Source organism: Tachypleus tridentatus, chromosome 4 (genome assembly GCF_004210375.1).
Source record: "Tachypleus tridentatus isolate NWPU-2018 chromosome 4, ASM421037v1, whole genome shotgun sequence".
Lineage (NCBI taxonomy): Eukaryota > Metazoa > Arthropoda > Merostomata > Xiphosura > Limulidae > Tachypleus > Tachypleus tridentatus.
Window position 1 is genome coordinate 79,815,301 of NC_134828.1, and position 25,950 is coordinate 79,841,250.

The 25,950-nt window shown below is 33.9% G+C and overlaps 1 protein-coding gene across 2 annotated transcripts in view; it reads left to right on the forward strand.

Annotated features, from left to right (window-relative positions):
• Positions 1 to 20,822: 20,822 nt before the first annotated feature.
• The window catches only part of LOC143248367 (zwei Ig domain protein zig-8-like), a 111,990-nt gene continuing 106,862 nt past the window's right edge, over positions 20,823 to 25,950 (forward strand). For both annotated transcript variants that reach the window (XM_076496729.1, XM_076496730.1), the window contains exon 1: positions 20,823 to 21,239. In XM_076496729.1, coding sequence (XP_076352844.1) covers positions 21,134 to 21,239 — 106 coding nt within the window. In that variant the 5' untranslated portion in view covers positions 20,823 to 21,133. The remainder of the gene's footprint in view (positions 21,240 to 25,950) is intronic.

Here is a 25,950-nt window from a genome sequence, read left to right on the forward strand (position 1 = left end):
ATATTTTTAAAACAATAACACATTAGCTAGTTATATATTAGAATAATGAAGATTTGTAACAGAAACGTACTCAAGTTGAAAATAAATAAGACAGGTATTCGTGTTATAAATAATGTTTTACATGTATAATGACATGAATCTGAATTATTGTTTTAAAACTCTTCGTAGCAACCGTTAAACTGCAGTTCTCGGGTAAATTTGGTTTGTTTTGAATTTCACGCAAAGCTACTGAGGGCTATCAGTGCTAGCCGTCCCTAACTTAACAGTGTAAGACTAGAGGGAAGGCAGCTAGTCATCACCACCCACCGCCAACTTTTGGGCTACTCTTTTACCAACGAATAGTGGGATTGACCGTCACTTTATAACACCCCCACGACTGAAAAGCCGAGCATGTTTGGTGTGAGGGTGAATCGAACGCGCGACCTTGAGCTTACTAGTTGAGTGCCTTAACCACCTGGTCATGGAGGGCCTTTCTCAGGTAGACAATTCATTAGATATTATAATTATCACAAGGTTAACTAGTTTTTAGCCAATAATACACCCAATTAGTTAAGTAAAGACTATTTCTTAGCAAACTTATATTGTCTTTTAGACAACTATTGCTCACTTTAAAACGTATTGATTGTTATTTATTTATTTAAAAAACAGAACATAATATAATCAATTAAAAACTAAGACATGCAGAGAGAATGCTTACAAATTATTATAACTCAATAAAAAATAATAATTATTTTCCAAAATATTTAAACTATTACCCCAATACCCGTTCAATAAAAATTACAATAGAAGGATTATTATTAGGATAAACTTCACTGTACATTTACAGATGATATTACGCGGAAAATAACAGTTTTAATTGTTTCACTAATTTTAATCATAGAGATATATTTTTTATCATTATTAATAAACGTAAAGACGAATAGAAAAGGTTGAGTAAACTATATTAAAACAATCTTGAATATGCAAATTAGTAACAAAAACACAATAGACATAAAGTCTCAATGGAACGGTATGTATCAGAACTACATTTTGATATTGTTTGGTGTTGCATAGTTAGTGTGATGCTACCAAAAACCGATTACTTTAAAAAAATAGTATATATCCCTATTGGCCGTACATTATAACGCTCCCACGGCTGAAAGGACGATCATGTTTGGTGCAACGGTCATTCGAACCCGCGACCTTCAGCTTACGAGTCAAACGCCTTAACCCACCTGGCCATGCCGAGCAAATATACTTTATTACCCTTTGCTAGGTACTATGGTGTTTGTTGAATCACATTTTTAGAGTTACAAACAAAGAAACTTTGTTTAAAACTTATCATCTTAAAAAACTGATAAATAAAATAAAGACCTCTCCTAATTTACCTTGAACATTTTCAAAACAAAACAATTCTTGTGGCTGTCTAATAACAGGTTATATTAAGAAAACGGGTGATTTTTTTTTCCGGTGTTTTTCCAAATAAAATTTAAAGGAGCCGCATATAACAACAAACCGTACATGTCAAACTCACATTGACCTGCAGAGAAACTGGGTCAATTTAATAATTTTAGTGTTTCTGATCGGGATATAAACAAATAACGCAAAAGACTGGGACGGTTCTAGTTTTAATGGGAAGTCTGGTAACCGTATTTATGTTATTTCATACTGGTCAAGTCGCTCTTTCTAGTTGTTGTATTTTGGTTGGATCTGGAAGATTTAGGTGGCATCTTAACCTTTTTCTCCAACATGAGAACCATGTTTATTTATGTTCAAACGTTCGTCATTTACACTGGAACACATTCTCTATATAAATAGTCCATATATTTCAATGTTTTTCATGCTGTTGGATTATTTTACGTGTATTTACATAGGTACCCTTTTAATACACTATATGATAAATCAACAGCATGATGAAATAGGTATGTCTAGTAATAGGTGGGAGACTGCTAAACTTGAGGACGTATTTAAGAGTGATAGGTACTTAGACTCATTTTCATCATGTATGATATAACGATCTAATGCATGTAAAATTTCGTTTCTATACAAGTTTTTTCTTAAAGTACGTGAAAAATCTGCTTAGAAGTCTGTCATGGAGTGGTTGTGTGTTTGCGCATTTATGTAGGAATTTAGATTTAGTTGAGTTGGGAACTTTATATGCATTAGAGTGTATTATATTTTGTTGTTTTTTATAGTTGGTTTTAATTTTCTTGAGTGTAACACTGATCCAAGCTGGACATGCGTATTCCATGATTGATTGTGTGTATTGCTTGTATACTTTTAATATGTTAGTTGGTGTTGTTTCTGTATTATTTCCTAACAGATTTCTAACTTAATTTATTTATGCCAGATTTTGTTTGAAATTTCATTTATATGTGTTTGCCAAATTAATTTTCTATAGTAGGTAAAACAAAGACATTTTGCTGATGTAGCTGTTAGAGAAGTGGTATGTGAAGATAGAGTTCGAAAGTGATTTTAATTAGTTTCTTTAGTTTTGCCTGTATTAAGATTTGTGTTTATTGGTATTTAATTTTTATTCGTTTATTAGAACAGTATTCAGTGATATTGTTTAATGAGGGTTGTACATTCGTAGCTGCTATTGTTGGTATTTCGGAATTCTTTTAAATAGCTACACTGTGTATAAATTGTGAAGTGAAAGAAGATATTTTGGTCATTTAATGGGATGTAGCTTAAATACATAATAAAGAGTATGGAGCTAACTACCCGTCCTAGAAGTACTCCTGTCTCAGGAATAAAATATTCCGAGTATGTTCCCTTAACATTTACCTGATATTTCTATTCTCTAGAAACTTTGATAACCAGCGAATAACTCCTTGCTGTAGTTCCATGTCTAGCATCCTGAACTTTAGATTTGAGTGCACGAAGATTTTCATTTAATTTTTCGCCAAGCTACATGAAGGCTATCTACGCTAGTGATAGACTAGAGGGAAGGCAGCTAGTCATCACCACCCACTGCTAACTCTTAGGCTACTATTTTACCAACGAATTGTGGCGTTGACCAAAAATTATAACGTCCCCACGGCTGAATGGGTGAGCATGTACGGTGCCACGGGGATTCGAAGTCGTGACCATTTGGCCATGCCGGGCCTCGCCTGTAGATTTCTCTGCGATTGTACTGTTGAAATGTAAAGTGGATATATAACGTAAAGTATGCAGGGTATTACAGCTTTACGACAAAGCCTTTTACAGGGGAAACTACGCTTCAGGGCTGTTATCAAGATGCAAGGTGTTCATACAGAGAATAACGAGGCGTAGAGATATGAATTATAATGGTGCGGAATGTCTCCAAATTTGTGTTAATATAGCGTATTTAACCACTAATGAGGTAATTTAATGAGTAATTCATTGTCCAATCTCCTGTTGTTTCTTAAATCATTAATTTTATTTCGCCAGACTACACAAAAGGCAATCTGAGCGCATCTGTTTCTAATGTAAAAGTCAACAACACTCATCGCTATTTCTATAGCTACTCTTGTTTGAACAAATATTGTGATTTGACCTTTGACCATGACTTTTATAGCACGTCCACGGCCTAAGTGTACAGATCGCGTTTTTACAGCAACGAGCCACTAACCGTAAATCCTCAGATCGGCCCTCAGTAGATAGCAAGTGAAATATCAGCTCTTTCATGGAAAGATCATTCAGAAATATTTGAACAGTAAATGAAGTCATCCACATAAACAATGTACATCAAAAGATGAGTGTAGCTGATAATTCGTACAATTTAGTTCAATATTCAATATTTCATTTTAAAAATTAATAATTATAGATGAAATTCGAAACTTGTATATTAGTGATACAAATATACTAGATATTTCGTTGATAGAATCTTACCTAATAAAATCAGGTGAGAAGGTCTGGTAATATTTTATGATTTACACAATAACGAGTTAGTCTATGAACGATTTCTCCAGAACAACAACAGTTGTTTCGGAGAACGTCATAATCTACACGAAAACAACCTACTAAGACAAGTTTTATGTTTTGAATTTTGCGCAAAGCTACACGAGGGCTATCTGCGCTAACCGTCTCAATTTAGCAGTGTAAGACTAGAGGGAAGACAGCTAGTCATCACCATCCACCGCCAACTGTTGGGCTACTCTTTTACTAACAATTGATGTGATTGACCGTTACATTATAACACCCCCACGGCTAAAAGAGCGAGCATCTTTCGTGTGACGGGGATTTGAGCCCGCAACCTTCAGATTACAGGTCGAACGAATTAACCCACCTGGCCATGCCAGGCCGTAAGACAAGTTAATAAGCCAAGCGGTGGTGTTAATTGTGTCATATTATATTTTAGTATTTTTAGGTATATGTCCTGGATCTATGTTTATGTATAAAAGACTGTTGTCTTATTTGACAGATATTCCTAATAATGCAAACTAAAATATAAAATGCTCCCATTTAATGCTTTGTAAATCCTAAATATATGGTTTGAAATTAAGGATTATTACACAGAAAAGACTGTTTTAAAACGCAGCTGTAAAACCACCAGACATATCGTCAGTATGATATCTTAGCCTTAAGTTTAAAGTTCGTAAATCATCGTTGAGACACTCACGGATAAAATTTATGTAATTCCAAAGGCAAAATTATTTAAATACAAACTATACACGTCTTAAAAACAGTTTTGAAAAATGTTGTGAACGTAGGATCAACAAACCGTTTCCAGTTCTTCGTGATGATGAAAAACCCATTTGAAGTAAAAATGTATCTCATGACAACTGGTATTAACACTTTTACTAATAAAGCAGAGAAAAAATGTTCGACCTTTATAGGTCATCTTCAGTGTTAATATCCATACCAACCGTCTTGAGAAACAGTTTTCAGGTCTGTTGAGAATCGAGATTACTTAACAGTTTACGAATGTTTTTACTTATTTATTTAAAGTTTACTTTTAAGTATTTGAAAAAAAGAAAGAAATACAGTACGTGAGACAATGTTGGAAGAAGAAATGCTTTGGAATCTAAAATGAATGATTAAAATAACTTGCAAAAAATAGAAATATCTTTTGTAGTTGATTTATGTGTATTCGATACGTAGAACTACAAAGTAAAACATTATTGATTTCCTAAATTAAATTATTAACATATTACAAGAAAATATCGTTTTTTGGGTTTTACTTTATTTTACAATATAATCCTAAATAGGAATTATTTAATATATGCCTGTATATTTGTGTTATATGTGTTTAAATGGGATGTTAAACACTGTGAATTGAAATTAATTTCAAGATTTGTGAAACTTCGCAAACGTTGATTCACCGTTTTGATTTAGCATGTCATAGTCCAACCAAATTTTTGGTTGCTTCATTAAATCAACCATAAAGACAACAAAGTGGCCACTTGTTTCAAACATTTCTATCCTACAACTTAGGGTAGAACAGATATATAGCTGAAATGACTCTCCAAAAGCAAACATTTATCCCAGTTCCTTGAAAGCGACTGAAATGTATCACTCGAACATACTTCCTGGTTTTTATAAGGTTTTTAAGAACCTACTTGGTTGTAATACGATATTTTAAAGCAAGCTGTTTGTAAATAAAATAACACAAGCTGGTGTGATAAAGAAACAATACGAGATGTTTGATCTATTTTTTTCTTTATCGAGTTGTTTACGATGGATAAAATCGTTTGGCGAATACGATATAAAAGTCTACTAGCTTCCAAGTCGATTGTAAAATAATTATATTGAATGTGTTTTATCAATAAGGGATAATCAATATTTACTTAGTAATACATATCAATGGTAGCGCTGGGTTCTATAATGCTTAATCTATTGCTGTGTGTTTTGGCGAAATTTTATCGAAACTATTTAAAACGTTCCTATATAATAAGTATCTTACATTATTTCGCAATATTTATTATACTTTGATAAAATATTTCCTTCATCTCCAAGTCGCCATCATATTTTCTATTGTAGGACATAAGCTATTAGTTAACGTGCACGGACCATTAATCCGTAGATTTGTTTTGCAAACCGTTGCCTCAAAAACGCACACCGCACTCTGGCTTAGCTATAAGAGTGATAATCAGACCCTACTGTTCGATCACTCAGTAGTACCCTAAGAGTTTGTGGTAGGTGCTGTTGACTAGTTACCTTCACTTAAGTCTTTCAGTTCAAAATTAGGGAGATATATATGCAAATAGTTCCTGTGTAGCTTTCCACAAAATTATCAAATAAATATTAATATTCATAAAGTAAAAAATTTTTACGTCCCTATTAACCAATACCACCTTTATGAATAGTATCAACATTACAATGTGACCTAACGTTCTGCACTGTAAACAATAACAACTAAGTGTTGGGTTGCAAATTAAATGACCTTTAGTGTAATTTTCCACAGTATTAATTTTGTTCTCCGAACATAGGTATATGTGGACTATATATGTCACAGTTAATTGTCGAAGCGATATAAAAGCACGAGTTTTGTGTGTTTGTTTCGGATATTTGTGCAAAGTTACACAAGTTCTGAGCTAGATGTCCCTAATTTTGAGATGACAAGCCAGACGGAAGATCGTTTAGTCAACAAAACTTACCACTACGTATTCGACTACTGTAATACCCTAATCAACTTGTGAAATCTATTATCACTCGTTATTGTCCACAGACTGATTTTTAGTTGAGTAACTAGGGGTATAGGTGCTCTACCCCCCTCGGTTATCGACATGAGACTCCTTGCAGAAATATAACTGTGCCATTAGAAACTATAACCAAAGTACAGAGTGCAGTTTCGCGGAAACGAGACACGTACCATGGAAACTAGGATTTTCACTCCAGTAAGCTAACCTCTAAGCCAAAGCCGGTTATTGGAAGTAGAAAAGTACTTTAAGTAAACGCCTTATTAAAAAAAAAGTTCAATTTAGTAGCTTTATTTTAAATTTTAAAAGAGAATCGTTTGGTATTGTTGTCCACATAAATTATTTACTCGAACTTTAGAAGTTAAAAACACTACTTAAATTAAAATCTTCAAAGTTAAGATTGTCTTTCGCGTATTTATTTTAACATTTACCTCTGTATACAAGTTTTTACTTTGAAGCTAAAAGTTAACAATAGTGTATTATATGTTTCAACCAGTATTTATGTGCAACGTATTGTCTAAAATTCTTAATCGTCACTTTAGTGTGTTTCTTCCTATCAGATTCGTAATTTGTTCCATGCTTAAATGAATTGATGAAGAGTTGTATTTTACGCCATACTTATCTATCTTTCCAAGTAAACTGCGTAGCTGAATAATTTAAAATATTATTTTTATATAAATGCTTTGAAGTTAGGTGTAAGAAACATCGGCTGGAGTTGAGAGGGGTGAAGCAAAACGTAATATACTGCTAGTAAGAAACAAACTTATTTCTAGATTTATGTGTTAGTGATTATAGCAATGAAGAGCAGTTTCTTATGTTTATATTGGTATAACACAATTACTGGTCCCCTGCTAGTACAGCGGTAAGTCTACGGGATTTACAACCCTAAAATCAGGGGATTCGATTCCCTGCAGTGGACTCAGTAGACAGCCCGATGTGGCTTTGCTATAAGAAAACACACACACAGAGACAATTTCTGATAAGAATAAACATAATCAAAATTAAGTTGATGGACATAAGAATAAAACGTGAAAGTGTGGTGTCATAAAAATGTTATTAAAACGGTCGTAAGAACACGATAATTACATAAGTTAGGTGTTACGAGTATTAAAAAGGATGAAAATAGGTTAAATGATAATGCTACATCAAGTGAGGTTTCAACATAATTATACAACAGGTCTTCAGAAAATACAGTTTTTGGTTAAAAAATTTCGTGTCATATCCTACTCCTATATAGGCTTAAAAAAAGGCATGTTAAAAGGTGTCTACCTTATTTACACTATTTTATTCTTCTTTGTAAATGATAAGCTATTATATTGCTGCCAGTAAAACTTGTTTCCGTCTACTATGTTTAGAGTTATGAAAATGTAATTCCGACTGAAAAAATGTCTCACCAGAAAACATTAAGATTGAATATTTTCAAGTTTCATTTACATGATTTCTGGAGCTCATCTACATTTCGCAACTGATGATTACTAGGCATTTCTTCAGCAGTCTGCATGCAATCCACAGGTGTATGTAATATATGCGGCTGTATACAAGAGGTTCTATAACGTTAAGTTGTAGCTTAAAAAGGCGTTTTTCCCTGTCTTCAATAGTTTCAGTGTACAGTCTTCAGCCTCTCGCTAGTACAGCGGTAAGTTTTCGGATTTACAACGCTAAAATCGAAGGTCCAATTCATCTCAGTGGACTCACTAGATAGCTCGATGTGGCTTTACTGTAAGAAAAACACTCGCACACGCACGATGATAAAATCATGGTTTCGATTACTCTCGGTAGATACAGCAGATAGCCTGATTTGGCTATGCTATAAGTAAAAGACTCCCCATCTTCAGATTAAACACGTGTTGTTAGATTCCATTTCTGCGTTTTAGTTTACATGTAAACACGCCGAAAATGAGTATTGTCTGAAACTTTTATTTAAATATTCCAGCTAATTATATATAATAAATATATGAAATATAAGATGAAACCAAAAGAACTAGCTTTCACATAGAGTCTTGATACAATGAAATAAAATGCAAGTTGATAATAATGGTCTACGAAAATCATCTTGCTTTTGATATCCATACGTTATAGAATTAAACAAAATATAAGAAAATGTGTTAACGCTCATCACACGAATAATTTACTAAACTTCACAATGGCTTTATCTAAAACCAAACACAGCTCCCAGCCAATCACAACCAATCTCAACTTCCAGCCGTTGACTTTCCATTACGAGCGATACAGAAAAAAAATAAAATATATATATATATATAGAATATTTTCTAGCCCGGCATGGCCAAGCGCGTAAGGCGCGCGACTCGTAATCGGCGGGTTCGCGCCCGCGTCGCGCTAAACATGCTCGCCCTCCCAGCCGTGGGGGCGTTATAATGTGACGGTCAATCCCACTTTTCATTGGTAAAAGAGTAGCCCAAGAGTTGGCGGTGGGTGGTGATGACTAGCTGCCTTCCCTGTAGTCTTACACTGCTAAATCAGTGACTGCTAGTACAGATAGCCTTCGAGTAGCTTTGTGCGAAAAACAAAACATAAAAGGCAGAGCTTATGGGTTGGTTAGGCTATGTTCCTCTTGCACAAATTTGTAGACAAGTTCACGTTCTGTCAGGCTTTACACTAGGGCATCATACAGCAGCAAGTAAGATTTGTTGAGCTTTATTTTATCGACGGAAGTTGAGAAAACCATGGAGAAAGTGGCTTTGTAGGATACAGTTAGCAGATCTTATATTGCACCATATATGTGGTCACTATTACGTTTCGAGTATAATTTTGGATAGAAGGAGGAGGAGTGAGAGGTACTTCCCCAGAGCCTGCAAACACTAGTACTATTTGACTACAATGCTGAGCAATTCAGATTGTAGCTATCACAACGACTTGAAATATTTATTCAGAATATAACAAAAGAAAGTACTGGAAAGCTTTATTTGTTAGTTATCCAATCAATCATGCTCCTCCAACTCCTACAATGTTTTTTTTTTTAATTTTAAAACAGCTAAAATAATTCTTCTGGTACCCATACTTCCCTGGGATCGGGTGGTTAAGACACTCGATTCATAATCCGACGGTCGCGGGTTCGAATCCGCGTCACACTAAACATGCTTGCCCTTTCAGTCGTGGGGGCATTATAATGTGACAGTCAATTCCACTATTCGTTGGTAAAAGAGTAGCCCAAGAGTTGGCGGTGGGTGGTGATGACTAGCTGCCCTCCCCTAGGCTTACATTGCTAAATTAGGGAAGGGTAGCGCAGATAGCCCTCGAGTAGCTTTGTGCGAAATTCCAACAAAACAACAAACGAATATTTTCTAATAGAGTTTATACGTCTCACTCGAAATTGACTTTGTTTTCTGTCACATATTTTGCATTTAGGAGCATTATGTCACTACTATTTCATATTATTTCGTCCTTTCAAATGCACCCACAAAACTTAGTCGAATAAATTTCATATTTTTATCACAGTTGATTAAATTTTATGAAATTTACTTCTTTTGTCTCTGAGATTGGTACCCAGAAAAGATGACGGTTTAGCTATCTGTTTTATATTAAGAAATAATAAGTCTTCAGATCTTTGGTTAGAACTCGACTTTTCCATCAACTAGAAAATAGAGGATTATTAGATGTTTGGAAATGTGGAAGTAACACGAGTAAAAGCTGAGAGCATTATAAATATCTTCATATTGTTGCCCGATAAAATATTGTGAAAGACAAGATTAAAAACGATCATCTGTGTATTTTCCTTGAAATATGATGTGAAAATATGTAGTGCAAAAACTCCATGATTGATGGCCTTAATGAACGATGCGGAACAAGAAATTGAAAGTGGTCACGATACAGCAGACTCCCTGCTTTTCCTGGTGATAAATATTTTCTTTATGAAATGTGGTCGTTATCTAGCCATCGTTTCTATTCACGAAATGTTTGTACTCAATAAATTGTATATGTAGACATACTCTAAATTAGTCCTATAACATTTGTGTTAAAATAAGGTTAAAATCAATTGGAGCAACTATTGGTCTAACTTTAGCTGCACAAGTTCAAAGAGTTTATGTTTATGAAATCTGTCTATTATCATAAGGAAAAACATCCCCTGTATTATGTATAGAATATATGAATATAGAATTGTGTAGTATAAAATATCTCGTATTTCGTAGTGAACATATTTAAATTCTCATATGTGTATGTGTGTGTTTATAAGATTCTCAAATTAACGAATACTTTGATGGTTCCGCATTTAGTTTACGATTCTATTAAAATAAAACAGTCAATATACAATTTCATAATTAATTTAAAAAATAGACATCAGAGGAAGTGTAAATGCCATTGAATCTGATACAACATGTTAAACACTGTAGCTGAAAATCTAATTTGGCAAATTTCTACTTGAATGCATCTCCAATATTGCTATTCTAAGATTCCACAAAACAAAAGTTGAATCGTATTTTGAGATTTTTAAAACGTTTTTATTGCTTCGCTGGATAGAACATCGTGGGAAACTGGAAAAAGCGTAAGAGATTTGTCTCCGATGGTTTAGTAATAACTTTGTAAGACTGAAATGCTAAATTTCTGAACTCGATCCTCGTGATGGATACAACACATTACATCTTAGTGCTTAAGAACTAACAAACAAATGATAAACGCAACATTTACTAAATAAAAGGAAAAGGAATATTTTTATTAGTGACCGAAACAATACTTGACTGTAAACCAAATGATGTCCCAAACCAAAACTTTGCGAATGAGATGAAATATAATTAGTGGCCCTGCATGGCCAGGTGGTCAATGCACTCGACTCGTAATCTGTGGGTCGCGAGTTCGCATCTCCGTCAAACCAAACATGCTCGCCCTTTCAACCGTAGGGGCGTTATGATGTAACGGTCAATCCCACTATTCGTTGGTGAAAGAATAGCCCAAGAGCTGACAGTGGGTGATGATGACAAGTTGCCTTCCCTCTAGTCTTACATTGGTAAATGAGGGACGGCTAGCGCAGATAGCCCTCGTGTACTTTGCGCGAAATTCAAAAATAAACAAACGAAATAGAATTTCTTGAATGATGTAGAATATAAAATTAACGAAAAATCAGTTTTCGAAAAAAAAAAAAAGAGTTGTATTAATATAAGATACGGGTACTTGAAAATGTAAGCGTGATAGAGCTTTATAGAAAAAGCCTAGCTTTAATAAATACAGTATCTTAAATTTAATCACATTTGCAAAAACATATCTATCCTTAAATTAAAACTTAAGACGTCGCATAAAAGGAAAAATTAAAACAAATCCCATAAAAATAGCAAGGAGGAAGGTTCAGGTCATTAAACATTAGAATGACAAGTAAAATCAACCGAGAGAAAAATGTCCGAATAATATACATTATACAATAGGAGTTCTTATTCTTGGCATTTTTACATCTGATTAATAAGATTATTATTTATAATTAGAATAGGAAGATATTATTTCAATATAAAACACTTTTATTTCTCATACATTGGACTTTATTCAGTACTCATACATGAAAGCATTTAAGTAGCTTGTAATCTTGTTATATGTGTATGTTTTTCTTATAGCAAAGCCACGTCGAGCTATCTGCTGAGTCCACGGAAAAGAATCAAACTCCTGATTTTAGCGTTGTAAATCCGTAGACTTACCGCTGTACCAGCGGAAGGCTTATATGTTATGAAGTACGTCATTTAGTAGATATTTAACATTTATCTTATTAGGTTTAAATTCATTTGGTTAGAACAAGGTTAAAGTTAATGTTTATTACATGACAGTGAGCTGGGGAATGAATGAAGTGTCGTATCATAAGTAAAATATCAATAACTTCAGTCATTCTGTATTTTTTGCACAGTATGCCTATTCGCCAGTGGCACAGTGGTATGTTTCGATACTCGTGGTGCGCAGAGCACAGATGGCTCAATGTGTAGCTTTGTGCTTAACTACAACTATAAGAAACAGTACGCTCACTATTAGAACAATGAACTTCACAAACTGCTCAAGTTATTATTCAGCTCTTAAAATCGTCTTCAAAGAATTATGTTTACATCAAAATGGGTTTTAATAGTTAATTCTGTTAAACATATATTCCTGATCAGCAATTGATGCTTCTTTCATTGTCTTTCTCTGTTGAACTAATGATTCAAACAGCTTGAACATTCAGAGAAACAGGAATATGAAAGACAATTTTCACACGTTGAGCAGCAGTTCAAGAAACACATTTCTAAAACGATCATTGGAAAGATTCATCAGTAAACGTAAACAAAAAAATAAACTGATAGTAAGAAAGGTTTGTCAGTGATTTGTTTGTTTGTTTTTGAATTTCACGCAAAGCTACTCGAGAGCTATCTGAGCTAGCCGTCTCTAATTTAGCAGTGAAAGACTAGAGGGAAGGCAGCTAGTTATCACCACCTACCGCCAACTCTTGGGCTACTCTTTTACCAACGAATAGCTGGATTGACCGTAACATTATAACGCCCCTACGGCTAAAAGAGCGAGCATGTTTAGGGCGACTGGTATTCGAACACGCGACCCTCGGATTTCGAGTCGAATGCCTTAACCCACCTGCCCATGCCGGGCCTGTTTATCAGTGATCGTAAACAAACAAATAAAGTGATGGTTGAAATGGCGAGCATGTTTGGTGTAACTGTGACTCAAACCCGCGACCCTCGGAATACAAGTTAAGTGCCTTAACCACCCGTTTTAAATGTGCTGACTATGTTCAACAGTGACATACACCATTAATAATAATTTACCACTTCACAAGAATTAAGAAAGTTGCAGTGTAATCATTGTCTGTCATAAAAACAGAGAAGAAGACTGATATATGAAGCTGTAAATATACAGGGTAATATGTATTCAAATACAGTTTCTTTGTTTGTTTGGCACTCCGGACAGATTTATGTATCCGGTAGTGTTAAATTTTGATATATTTTGTATTCACTTTACGATGTTCACGTACAATCATATTCTACAGCTTTATATCTCTACCATGTTTGGTCATGGCATCTAAGGATAGGGTTAAAGTTTTCTGTTTTCTCTATTTGGTTTTTATTATGTTAGAGATAAGGGTACACACAAAAGAAAAGTAAATGTAGTTAACCGAGAAATAATGATTCCTATCCTCGCTCTATAGTATTTCGTCTTTCATTAATTTAACTTATATCCTATGTGTTTCGTAAAACAGTTATTACATCTTGTCCCATAAAAGAGTTTTATGTTTTTACCTAATAACGTTAAAACCATTGGCTCTTATACAAAGACCTTTAAATATAACAAATGGGAGGTCCTAAAAGTTAACGTAGATTTATAAACTGTTTTCATTAGGCGTGATTTATTGGTATATTTCGCTTTTTAACTATGAATGTCAAACATTCTGATTAAGGTGATGTATTGGGTGTTAGACTGACTTGGTAACGTCCTAATTAGAAAATATAATATAAATGATATTAGTATGATTGATAATCTCAACTGTTTTTCCATGTACATAATGGATCATAAACCGCAGAGTTTAGTTTCCATGTGTTTCTTCAAGGTAAAACGAGTAGAAGCGACCACTCATGATTTCTAACGCCCGTGTGGTTCATCATGAATTATCAACGCTTTGGGTTGTGAAATATACAAACAAACAAACTGAATGATAGAATATACATTCAAAACTAAATGTTTGTCCACAATCACATACTCATACATACCCCCATATCTGTATATCTATATATATATATATATATACGCTAGATAAATAAATATAATACATTCGAAGTTTCACAAATGCTCTTCAGTCTTTTAGTCTTACCAAAACGTTACCGTTTTATTCATATAGATATAGTCTAGGCAATTACGTAAACTGTAACTATTTATCAAGCTTTTATTATGCAGTAAATTTAATATACTATTCATAGATTTAAATTCGAATACTTTACTCTCATGATAACTGCGTTTTAAATGTGTTTTTAAACATCTATATGACATCACTATCAGTTTGAACTAAATGAATTGCTTTCAGTAATTTTCTTTGGTCCTAGTCAAACGAAGGGATATAATTCTCCAGAAAAATCTCGCTCATAAGAGTTGTTTTACAAAGGGATAAAAATACTTTGAATATATTGTCTTCTCAGAAACAGGACAAACTGGAACATCGATAAATATCATAAAACAATAAAACTTTTTTTAACGATATGTCATGAAATGTATTAAAGAAGCCATTAAAAGTTAATGTAAGGAAGGCCGTATTGTGGCTAATGTGCCTACATTGTGAATCCGAGAATTTGTGCTTCATTACACGTTGACTCAAAAACACGCTTCGTGCTTTGGGACTAAAGGCACATTATAATTTAAATTCCACTCGTCGGTCAGACAAGAATAGACCAAGAGTTGGCGGTGGGTGTTGTAGTGTATCAGTTCAGAATGAGGTATGGCTATGTGCATTTTACTCATAATACTGAAAAAAAAATCATTTATTAAAAAAAAAATATTTTGCTTACCTAAGAACTCTATTTTTATAAATGTTTATTTTTCAAATTATTTTAGTTTTAATTTTTTTCCTTTATTGTTGTTGTTTTGAATTAAGCACAAAACTACACAATAGGCTATCTGTTCTTTCTCCACCACGGGTATCAAACCCCGGTTTTTAGCGTTGTAAGTACGCATACATACCGCTGAGCCACTGGGGGGGGGCTTTTCCTTTATTAGAAACTTGTAACAGTTTAGGAAAAGAGGATTTTTTAAATGTTAACCAAAATATCCTTGAATTTATGAGTAAGACTGAAAATAGTAAGCAACTAATTAGTTTCTAGTAAAAGTGAACATTTTACTGTATTGCATGTAAAAAAGCTTTAAAAGGAGAAGAAAATTCTTTTTGAGTATTAACATACTTTTTTGTGGTATATCTAGAAGAGCTAGATTTAGACTTGTGTAAAAATGAAATTCATCAGGGAATGAAAATGGACGTACAATATTGACTTGTCGTGAAAATATCTCAGAAGCAAGATAACAAACTTGTATATGTTGTGAACTTTAGTGTCTGTTCCAGGGGTACGTCTGTCTCCCTTTTGAAAATCTTCTCACGTAGGCATTGTTTGTTTGTTTTGGAATTTCGCACGAAGCTACTTGAGGGCTATCTGTGCTAGCCGTCCCTAATTTAGCAGTGTAAGACTAGAGGGAAGGCAGCTAGTCATCACCACCCGCCGCCAACTCTTGGGCTACTCTTTTACCTACGAATAGTGGGACTGACCATCACATTATTACGCCCCCACGGAAGGGAGGGCGAGCATGTTTGGCGCAACGCGGATGCGAACCCGCGACCCTCAGATTACGAGTCGCATGCTTTAACGCGCTTGGCCATGCCGGGCTCTCACGTAGGCAAAGCTCAACATTCACTTTTGAAATGAAGGCAGAACAGGCTTAAATAATGTTGATACCAAAGTTTATTTCACAAGCAGGATATTCTACATTAAAATGTTATAAATTAATCATACTATCATTCATATTTCAAAATGCGACGTAACTTAATAAATATGTAGATTTACAGTATGTTATTCTTGAGTGGCTCAACAATTACTCTTCCCGGTGGGCGGTGCAGGCAACTCATAGCTTTGACTCTGAATGAAAACAAGAGTATAACACAGTTAACCTTTTTGAAGTCCATGAAATAATTTAAATCAATATATTAATTTAAACTTTTTCCTATTACTGGGGACGGATACTTTTGCTTGTAATAAATTTTGGTTTTAATTTTATATTAATTATTTACACTTGATCTGTATCTGAATTATATGATTCACATATATTTATTTAGCATATAATACATGCAACAGGGGAACATATTTATTAAAAGATTAACAAGGAGTTTCGTATTTACGATTAAATAGTAAAGTTTAATTGTATCCAAAAAGCACCAAGACCCAAGTTATATCTATTATTGTTCTAACGAGGATTTACTTGTTTGCTAGTTTTGGATGAAACCAACATTAGACTATCTGCTGTGTCAACCGCTGTAAATCACACTTCGCCTGTAAAATTACTACTGTCTTACCGGAGGATTGTAATGAGAACTAAAGTTAATTAAGCTACTGGGATTGGAATAGTATCATATATAAACTTTTCATTTTTAATGCATGATTTCTATGATTTTTGGAGAGAAATAATCTGCTGTGATATTTTACACAATGATTTATAGAACACCCCTTACATCACTCTTATGCCCGGGGCCCGGCATGGCCAAGCGTGTTAAGGTGTGCTACTCGTAATCTGAGGGTCGTGGGTTCTCATCCCCACCGCGCCAAACATGCTCGCTCTTTCAGCCGTCGGGGCGTTATAATGTTATTTTTAGGAATATTAACATTTTCACGTTAGAATCATTATGTTTATTGCAAATGTTATGATCTTGTGACAATTTAACGTAGAATATGTTTAGATTTTACTCAATGATAAGCGAAAATGTCGAGTGTAAGACGTTTTGTGGCCCAGCATGGCCAGGTGGTTAAGGCATTCGACTCGCAATTTTAGGTCCGTGGGTTCGAATCCCCATCACACCAAACATGCTGTGGTGGCGTTATATGTCATAGTCAATCCCACTATTCGTTGGTAAAAGAGTAGCCCAAGAGTTGGCGGTGGGTGGTGATGACTAGCTGCCTTCCTTCTAGTCTTACACTGCTAAATTAATGACGACTAGCACAGATAGCCTTCGTGTAGCTTTGTGCGAAATTTAAAACAAAAACACATACATCGCTCTTCCCTGTTATAACTTACTTATCCTTCACCTGAAGTAGAACATTGTAGATCAATCCTGAATGTCTGTGAAACCGACTAATTCTTTGTATGTTAGAAAAAATGTCACCAGTGGCTTACGTTTGATGTTCCAATGTCTCTGTTTCTCCCAGACTTGATTTCTAGGTGTATGAAGTTGCAAGATCTTAACAACGTTATAGGTGGCTCAGGAAATAACACATATTCATAATTCAGTGTTAAAAAAGTGCACTGAAACTGGTAGCATTTAATGAATATTAAAGAGTGTGTGTTTTTATAGCAAAGCCACATCGGGCTATCTGCTGAACCCACCAAGGGAAATCGAAACCCTGATTTTAGTATTGTAAATCCGTAGACTTACCGCTGTACTAGTGGGGGCAATATTGAAGAGGATGTTCCCCTGAAACAAAATTATCAGACTATAAACAGGAACTTCGGAGTACAAGCCTTATTTACTCTTACAAAGAATACTTGAATAAAATTAATCCGAGACTTAGTTCCCCGCTGGGACAGCGGTAAGTCTTCGGATTTACAACGCTAAAATCATGGGGTTCGATTCTCTTCGGTGGACGCAGCACATAGCCCGATATAGCCTTGCTTAAAGAAAAACACACACAAACACACTCCGAAAGCTAATATTTTAGACAACTGTCATCTTTTAGTAACATGTGTGACACATTTATAACATAGGAAATTCAAAACTGTTGTTAAAATCTACGTATAATTATTTACTGACAATTATGATTGTTGTTGAGATAGTTCACTACTTATTCTCACAGACGCTATGAAAGACTTATTTTCCTTGTTACTAAAGCTTTAATCACATGTTTCACAATTGTCAAGACAACTGATTATGTTTTCTCACTGTTGTCAAGATCTGATTACCCGTTTTCATTGTTTTTAAAACAAGTGATAAATTTTCTAGCATGAAATGCATTTTAGCTTCGTCATACTGTTTTCCAGATGCTTAAAATATACCTTAAAACAATCTCATGTCTTTTCAACGACATTTAGTAATCGATAAATGTACAATAACCTCATACAAAAAAGTGAAACCTGTAATATATATAGTTCCTTTATTAGTTAAAGAAGAACACACATCGAAATATCAGTATTTATTCAGAGCCACCTGATGAGACAGTTGTTTTTTACCAATCATTATTTAACTGTTTTACTTTTTTTTACCAAGGGTAAATTATAAAATGAAGCAGAAACCTAACGCATTCTTTTATTTCCTGCACCCTCCTCTGTGTACTGCAGTTTCGCCTGTTCCAGGATCGTCAGCAAGCTAATGACGTACATTATATGAAAAATATATATATTCGCATATAACTGTCAGTTTATTTATTTCATTTGATGTAGCCCGGCATGGCCAAGTGGTTAAGGCGTTCGACTCGTAATCCGAGGGTCGCGGGTTCGAATACCGGTCGCACCAAACATGCTCGCCCTTTCAGCCGTGGGGCGTTATGATGTGTCGGCCAGTCCCACTATTCGTTGGTTAACGAGTAGCCCAAGAGTTGGCGGTTGGTGGTGGTGACTAGCTGCCTTCCCTCTGGTCTTACACTGCTGTAGCTTTAGAGAAATTGAAACAAACATACGTTTGATGTAATGCAAATATCCACTATAATATACAGCCTGGCATGGCTTGGTGATACTCGAATCAAAATCTGGGAAACTCTTCACCGAACCTTCTATCAGCCGTGGGGGCGTTATTACGTGTGATTAATTGTAGTATTCGTTTGTTACAGCATCGTAAAAATTGACGGTGAATAGAATTGACTAGCTGAGTTCCTTCTAATCTGTCACTTCAAAATCAGGGTCGAATAGTGCTTTACTCTTATAGTGTATGTGCCCATTCACATCTTCTTCTTTCATGTTTTTTTTTCTTCAAGTAGTTTGTTATTACTTGTTTTATATATAAATGTGTATTGTTTGTGATGATATTTATATCGTAATTTTGAACCTTAGATATAAGGCTTAAAACATAAAATGGATTTTAAAAAGTTTGTTTGTTTCTTTTTTAGACATTTGCGCAAAGCTACACAAGGGCTATCTGCGCTAGCCGTTCCTAATTTAGCAGTGTAAGACTACAGGGATAAACGAATAGTGAAACTGACCGTCACAATATATTATTGCCACAGCTGAAAGGGCAAGCATGTTTGGTGCGACGGGGATTTGACCTCGCGATCTTCAGATTACGAGTCGAATGCCATAACGCACCTGGCCATGCCGGGCCAGATTTTAAAAAGAGCATTACTTGTTTGCAGCTACTGCCGATTATTTCTATCAATTTTCGCGCAAAATTGTACGAGATATACCTGCCTTAAGCCATCCCTAATTTTGAACTGATAGAGAAGAAAGATGACAGATAGTAAACACTACCCACCACCAATTTTTGGATTACTCTTATCTGACCAAAAAGTGGGACATAGGTTTGCAGATACAAATTTAGTCTAATTAAAAATACAGGAGGAACTGCTAAGTATTCATAGAGGAAAAAATAAATTATCAAGATAAAAAAAATTAAAGTGCGAATAGCGATATGTTTTTCAGTAACGAGATGCGAAATGTGAAACCCAATTTTCACTATTCGCTATGTCAATCATTATTCCGCAAGATATTTGTTCAAAGAGCGAAACTTTTATGCCATTTCAACGATCACAGACCTTCTTTAACACTAGTTTACAAATTGGTGTAAACTTTCTCTTAAAAAAGTTTGGTACTATATTAATATAACACATTTTAACTTAATGTTATAACACGAGCGAAGATGTATCCACTGGAATATATCTACTTTGCACTCATATGATGTATTAGAATTTAGTTGTTTTTTTTAAAGATTTCTAAATTATCTCTGTATTATGAGTCCTACTGAATTAAAATTTGTATTCCTTTTTGGACAGATGGTGTAGCCATACTACGTAGCTGAACCGAAAGAAATATGGCCAATCAGATAAGATGTAGAGGTGATCTTAGTGGTGGTTCAAACATCATCAGACCGTCACAAAACTGTTCAAAGAAAATCTTTTCGACTTTCTTTTTGACAATTAAAAAGAATAAATAGAAAAAATTAAAGGCAAAAAATCCCATTTCTTTTCTATTTAATAGCAAATGACTAAAGAGGGGTTCTCTTGCACATGCTCCCAAGCTGTCTTTTTCCCTTTTCTTCTCCCAAATAAAAAAATCCTGGAATCTCCACTGAATTCGAGGCAATAATTTTATGTTAATAACTAAATCTTCAACTTAAGTTTTTAGCGTCATCATAACGTAATCTTTAGTATCACATAAAAACAGAATAATAATAAAAAAAACAGTTCGAAGGTTTGGATTTCTGTTATAAGTTTTACATATTACTAATGATTGAATATAAGCTTTTGTTACCTTTACTCCGCATGTTCCTAATCACAAACCGTTCACTCCCGTAAGCAACGTCATACTATCACGTGACCTACACCGCCTGTCTCAGAGACAGTCGACTTCAGAATTGTATAGTTTTCTTTAAGAATGTAGCCGGTGTTGTCACGTAGTTTCCTTTCTACTATATACCTCTCTCTACATGTAACTACTGTTCAAAAATAAAAAAAGGGGAACATTTACAGCAATTATTTGAAATAATGTTAGTTATAGTGACAAATAAAATTAACCCAAAACTTATTTACCCAGTTGTGACGAAAGTTAGTTCGAATTTTCAGATAGACTCATTGTGTAATCAAATATCTTTCGTTAACTTTATTTCAATAGGACAGAAGGAACTGTAAGGCTGACACAACGGTTCAATACTCTGATCTGTACGTTTTACGTCACCTAACTAGTGAAATATGAAAGAAACTAGTCTCAGTAGAGTGATCCTCTTCAGTCTAGTGAGCGTGCTATATCTTTGGGCGAATCTCGCGCTTCTGGGCCGACCGAGTAGGGCTGAAGACGGTAAGAGCTTGTCGTCTCTCTTCTTAATCTAATTCGTGAACTATTTCAAACTAGAACAAAGTTTCTCTTATTTAGAACTTTGCATAAGTTTTGTTTTCTAAGATAATAACGTAATTCCCAGTCTTAGAGTTTTGACTAAATATTCTTTACTTAGCAATCAAGATACTTGTAAAATATTTTATAAAAGACGTTTCGATAAACAAATACGTACAGACACCAATAAAATGTGTAAATTATTATACATGAGATGTAGTTGGTCTCTCAGAAGCATGTCATACGTTAATGATTGGTTTAAAGTCCAGTGAACATGCACTTCATTTTATTAGACCAGTCCCTCTTTCTTCACGGAATACTGTTGGTCAGATTAGCATCATATTAATTTGTAACTTTAACTAGTTACACTACCATGTAACTGAAGTAAGAGTCAAAGATTTAGTCTCTCTAGTATTAGTGATACATTTTGCAGCATATGGTTAGTATAACCACTAACGATTACTCTTGTTTGTAAATTTTTATCACTTTTCTGTATAAATATGGAGTTTTATTTGGTTCCATAACCTCTTCAATGAGCATAAGCTTGCTGTCTTTGCAGGGTAAAACTTCATTTATTTGTAAAAATGAATATTGCTTCCCATGACTTTGTCTCTTTGGAATCGTTTCATGGAAGTGTTTTATTCCTTGTAAGTGGAATTCGTATTATTAAGCATCTGGAATACATGTCGGACCAACGAAATCCTGTATGTATATTTTCGTCATGGCTTCCATTCGTAGTTACCTACAACTCATTCAGTATAAGAAAAGGTACTATATGATTGCGACAAGCCAGAATCAACAAATTGTTGTTGTCTGCCTGTCTTATGGACTTTCTTATGTTCTTTATTGTCTAGAAGTCAGAGCAATCATATGACTTGTATAGGTTCCACATCCTGCTAACGATACCTTGAGATAGTGGCAACACCATGCTCTGATTATCCAGCTTTTATTCATCCGATAGCTCTACACGTGAAACCTAATTATGCTGGATGAAACATTCGTAGGAAATGAAATCTTGTAATTCATTTAAAACTGTAATCCGAAACAGGATTCTGTGAGATCATTATATATGTATCTTTCTCACATGGCAAATCATAATTTGCCTGATTTACTTTGCAATGAACCTTAGTGTCATTTCAGAAATGTTATAAATTCCAACTATTCTTTAATTATTTTGCGTAACGTATCTTTTTCTTATAAGTTTCGTGTCATATAAATTGTGTGACAGTTATTAGATTTCAATAGCGAAAACGTATTAGCATTGAATGTTATATCTTCCAAAAAATAAGCCTACAAAATATTATTTAACCAATAAAAACAATTATCAAATATACACCATTAGTACTTACATACGATGTTTTGCATTTTGATGAATTAGGTTAGATTGTTTTACAGCATATATAGTAGGCAGAAAATTATAAATTTCTACCAGATACTTAAGCTGTTCAGTAAACTTATTTGTAGTTTCACTATTGTTGTATACTCATCACTGTCATAAATAAAATGAAGACAGGTTTGAGACAAAATCGGTCATAAACACCCATATGTTAATCACTTTATTTTAACATGAGAACTGGGCATACTTACATATTCCCTCGTTATTATTCCATCATGATTATTTCTATTACTAAACGTGTTTCTACTCACACTGAGTTCTGGAAATGAAGCCTTCGTATTTCTATAATATGTTCTGATGTAACATCAGTATTACAGAACATATATTTTACAAATGAACCCGGGTTGATTATATTGTTCTCGTTTTCCCGCTAAATCAGAATTGTTAGTTTTAATTCTCAATCGTTTTATGTGGATATCTAATTATATATTCCTGCATATGTATTTATCTATGTATGTGTGGATGTCTAAGCATGTGCACATTTGTGTATAAATGTATATCAAATAATTTTGAATAATTATTACTTCATACTTGTTCTATAGTAGATACTCCGAAGACATGTATTCTGTTTTAGATATATCGTTCATGTATGGTATAATTTCCTTTGTAAACTAACACCTTCATGATTCTGAAATAAGTACTATCAATTTTGCATGCTTAGGTTCAGTTTATATTGAGTTGAAATTGCGTAACAAGTTGTTTCTTTGTCTGGTGTGAAACAATATTATTCCAGTAAATTGGTACGATTATTCTCTGTTAATATATTAACAATGAATAATTAACATGTTTTTAACAAACTTACCTGTCCCTTATGTTCATATTTATAGATTTAGATTAAACATTATGGTATGTAATTTCTTTTAGGTAAATTATATGCATACCCAGCTATTGTAACAGAAAATATATATTTTATACATTACTTATGATACATTATACATTATGATATGTATTTTTTCTTAGGTGAATTATATTCATACCCAGTTATTGTAACAAAACAATATATATTTTATACATGTGAATTTCATGAAAACGTCAAATTTAATAATATGTCGAGGGGAGCTTGTTATCTGCTTGTGTATTTATACAACAATATACATCATGTACCCAACAAAGAAACGGATTTAGAACATATATATAGAATAAATATACAATACAGTTTTCATGAAATTCACAAAACTGGTTCTCCACCCAATAATGTTTTTTGTGGGTTACTTGTGTAAAACAAAAGCATAAATTGTGTTATATATATATTATTAAGCGAAAAGAAAGCGTGTTTATATCTTCGACTTTAATTGTGCTACGTAATTTGTTAGTTAGGAATGTATTTACATTTTCTACATGGGGAAGCCTTATATTTGTTTATTTTGGGATAAAAATACCTTCAATGTGTCTTTCTTTTAGTAGACAGTCTGAAAGTTTATAATAAAAACAATTGGGTTTTGATACCCACTATAGTACAAGCTCAAATAGCCATCATGTAACATTGGCTTAACAACAAATTTATGTAATAAACTGTGATACGTTTTCTTTGTATAATAGTTTTAGAATTTGAAAATAAAAGAGCTAGTACAATTTTAATTCAGAAATGCATCAGCAGATAGATAAATATTTCATAATATTTGTAGAAAATATCATTTTGGAGGCTGAAAAAGGTGTTTTTTACTCATTTTGTGATAACATCGTTTCTAAATATTTAATTTTTTAAACGTCTTGCAGTCTTAAAACTGATTAACTTTACTTGGAAAATGAAACGCCGTTTCTCTCTGGGACAGTCGTAAGTCTTCGGATTTACAACGCCAAAATCAGGGATTTGATTCCCCTCGGTGGACTCAGCAGATAACTCGATGTGGCTTTGCTATAAGAAAAACACACACGCACATAAAACGCCTGGTTTGTTGATATTTGTGTTAGTGCAAAATTTTTTTTTTGAAACTACTGACAAAGTGAATGTGTTTTATATTACGTTTTAAAGGTTTCAGGGGTATTTTTACAAAGTTGGTACGTTTTTCAAATTATTTTAATCACTTTTAATTTATACTCTAATCTTGGAACTTACCAATTTTACCACAGTCTTTGTGAAGAAATGGTAAGGAAAAACGTTTATGATGTATTTGAAGTCGTATGTTCCGATGCTGATCTCTTTTGTACAAAACGAATCTTTCATTACTGTCGCTTAAGTGAGAAATCCGTCGCACATACATCATATAAAAGTTTAAATACTTGTGGTGAAACATCTGGAAAGTAATACTTAAACTATGAAGATTTTTACGATGATTTCGGTCTTTGGGATAATTTGCCTTCATTTTAAACTATTGAAATTTAAAAATTAAACGGACAAGGTTTTATAATTAAAATTATTCTCAATCATATGACCACGAGATCTCAAATTAGAGTATATTTTATTTTATTTTATGATTATTTGATCACTGATTACAGTTAATGAATTTGTTTCACAAAGATGTTTTAACTGTAACCCATGAAGCATTAGTGTCCTTAAATCCAAAGAGTTATGACGTAGGGTCTGACTAAATCAATAGTTAATAAATAGTGTTGACTCCAGTGGTATCAAACTAGTCTCTTCATTTCCGATCAGATAGCAGATGATGATATAGATGACTTTGTCTTAAATCCACATTTGGTCTAGCAAAACCTCAAAGACAGACAACTGAATATATATCAGGAGCTTTGCTGCCCAATCCATGTCTTCTCTGTTTGTTTTTAATCACAGTCTCTATAATTAGAAAAGTAATTTGTGTGTGTGTGAATGTATGTGTGTATAAGAAGCTTTTTATATTTCATTAACTATGCAAAAATGAAATTAGGAATAGGGAAGTGCGGATGACGTCATTATTTGTATAATGGAGGTGTTGATGCAGATAATATTATACATTGCAAAGGAAAATGTATTTGTTACCTCTCGGAGCCACATCTCTGACAACAATGTTTATATGTGAATTGTAGTCGCGAAAAGTATCTGAAACTGGGTTTAATACCATATAAATTTTTCACGAGTATAAAATCTCTGCTATCGACAACGTTAGATCATTGTCTGGAGATCAACTATTTGTTTTGTTTTTGAATTTCGCGCAAAGCTACTCGAGGGCTATCTGCTCTAGCTGTCCCTAATTTAGCAGTGTAAGACCAGAGGGAAGGCAGCTAGTCATCACCACCCACCGCAAACTCTTGGTCTACTCTTTTACCAAAGGATAATGGGGTTGACCGTAACATTATAATGCTCCCACTGCTGAAAGGGCGAGCATGTTTGGTGCGACTGCGATTCGA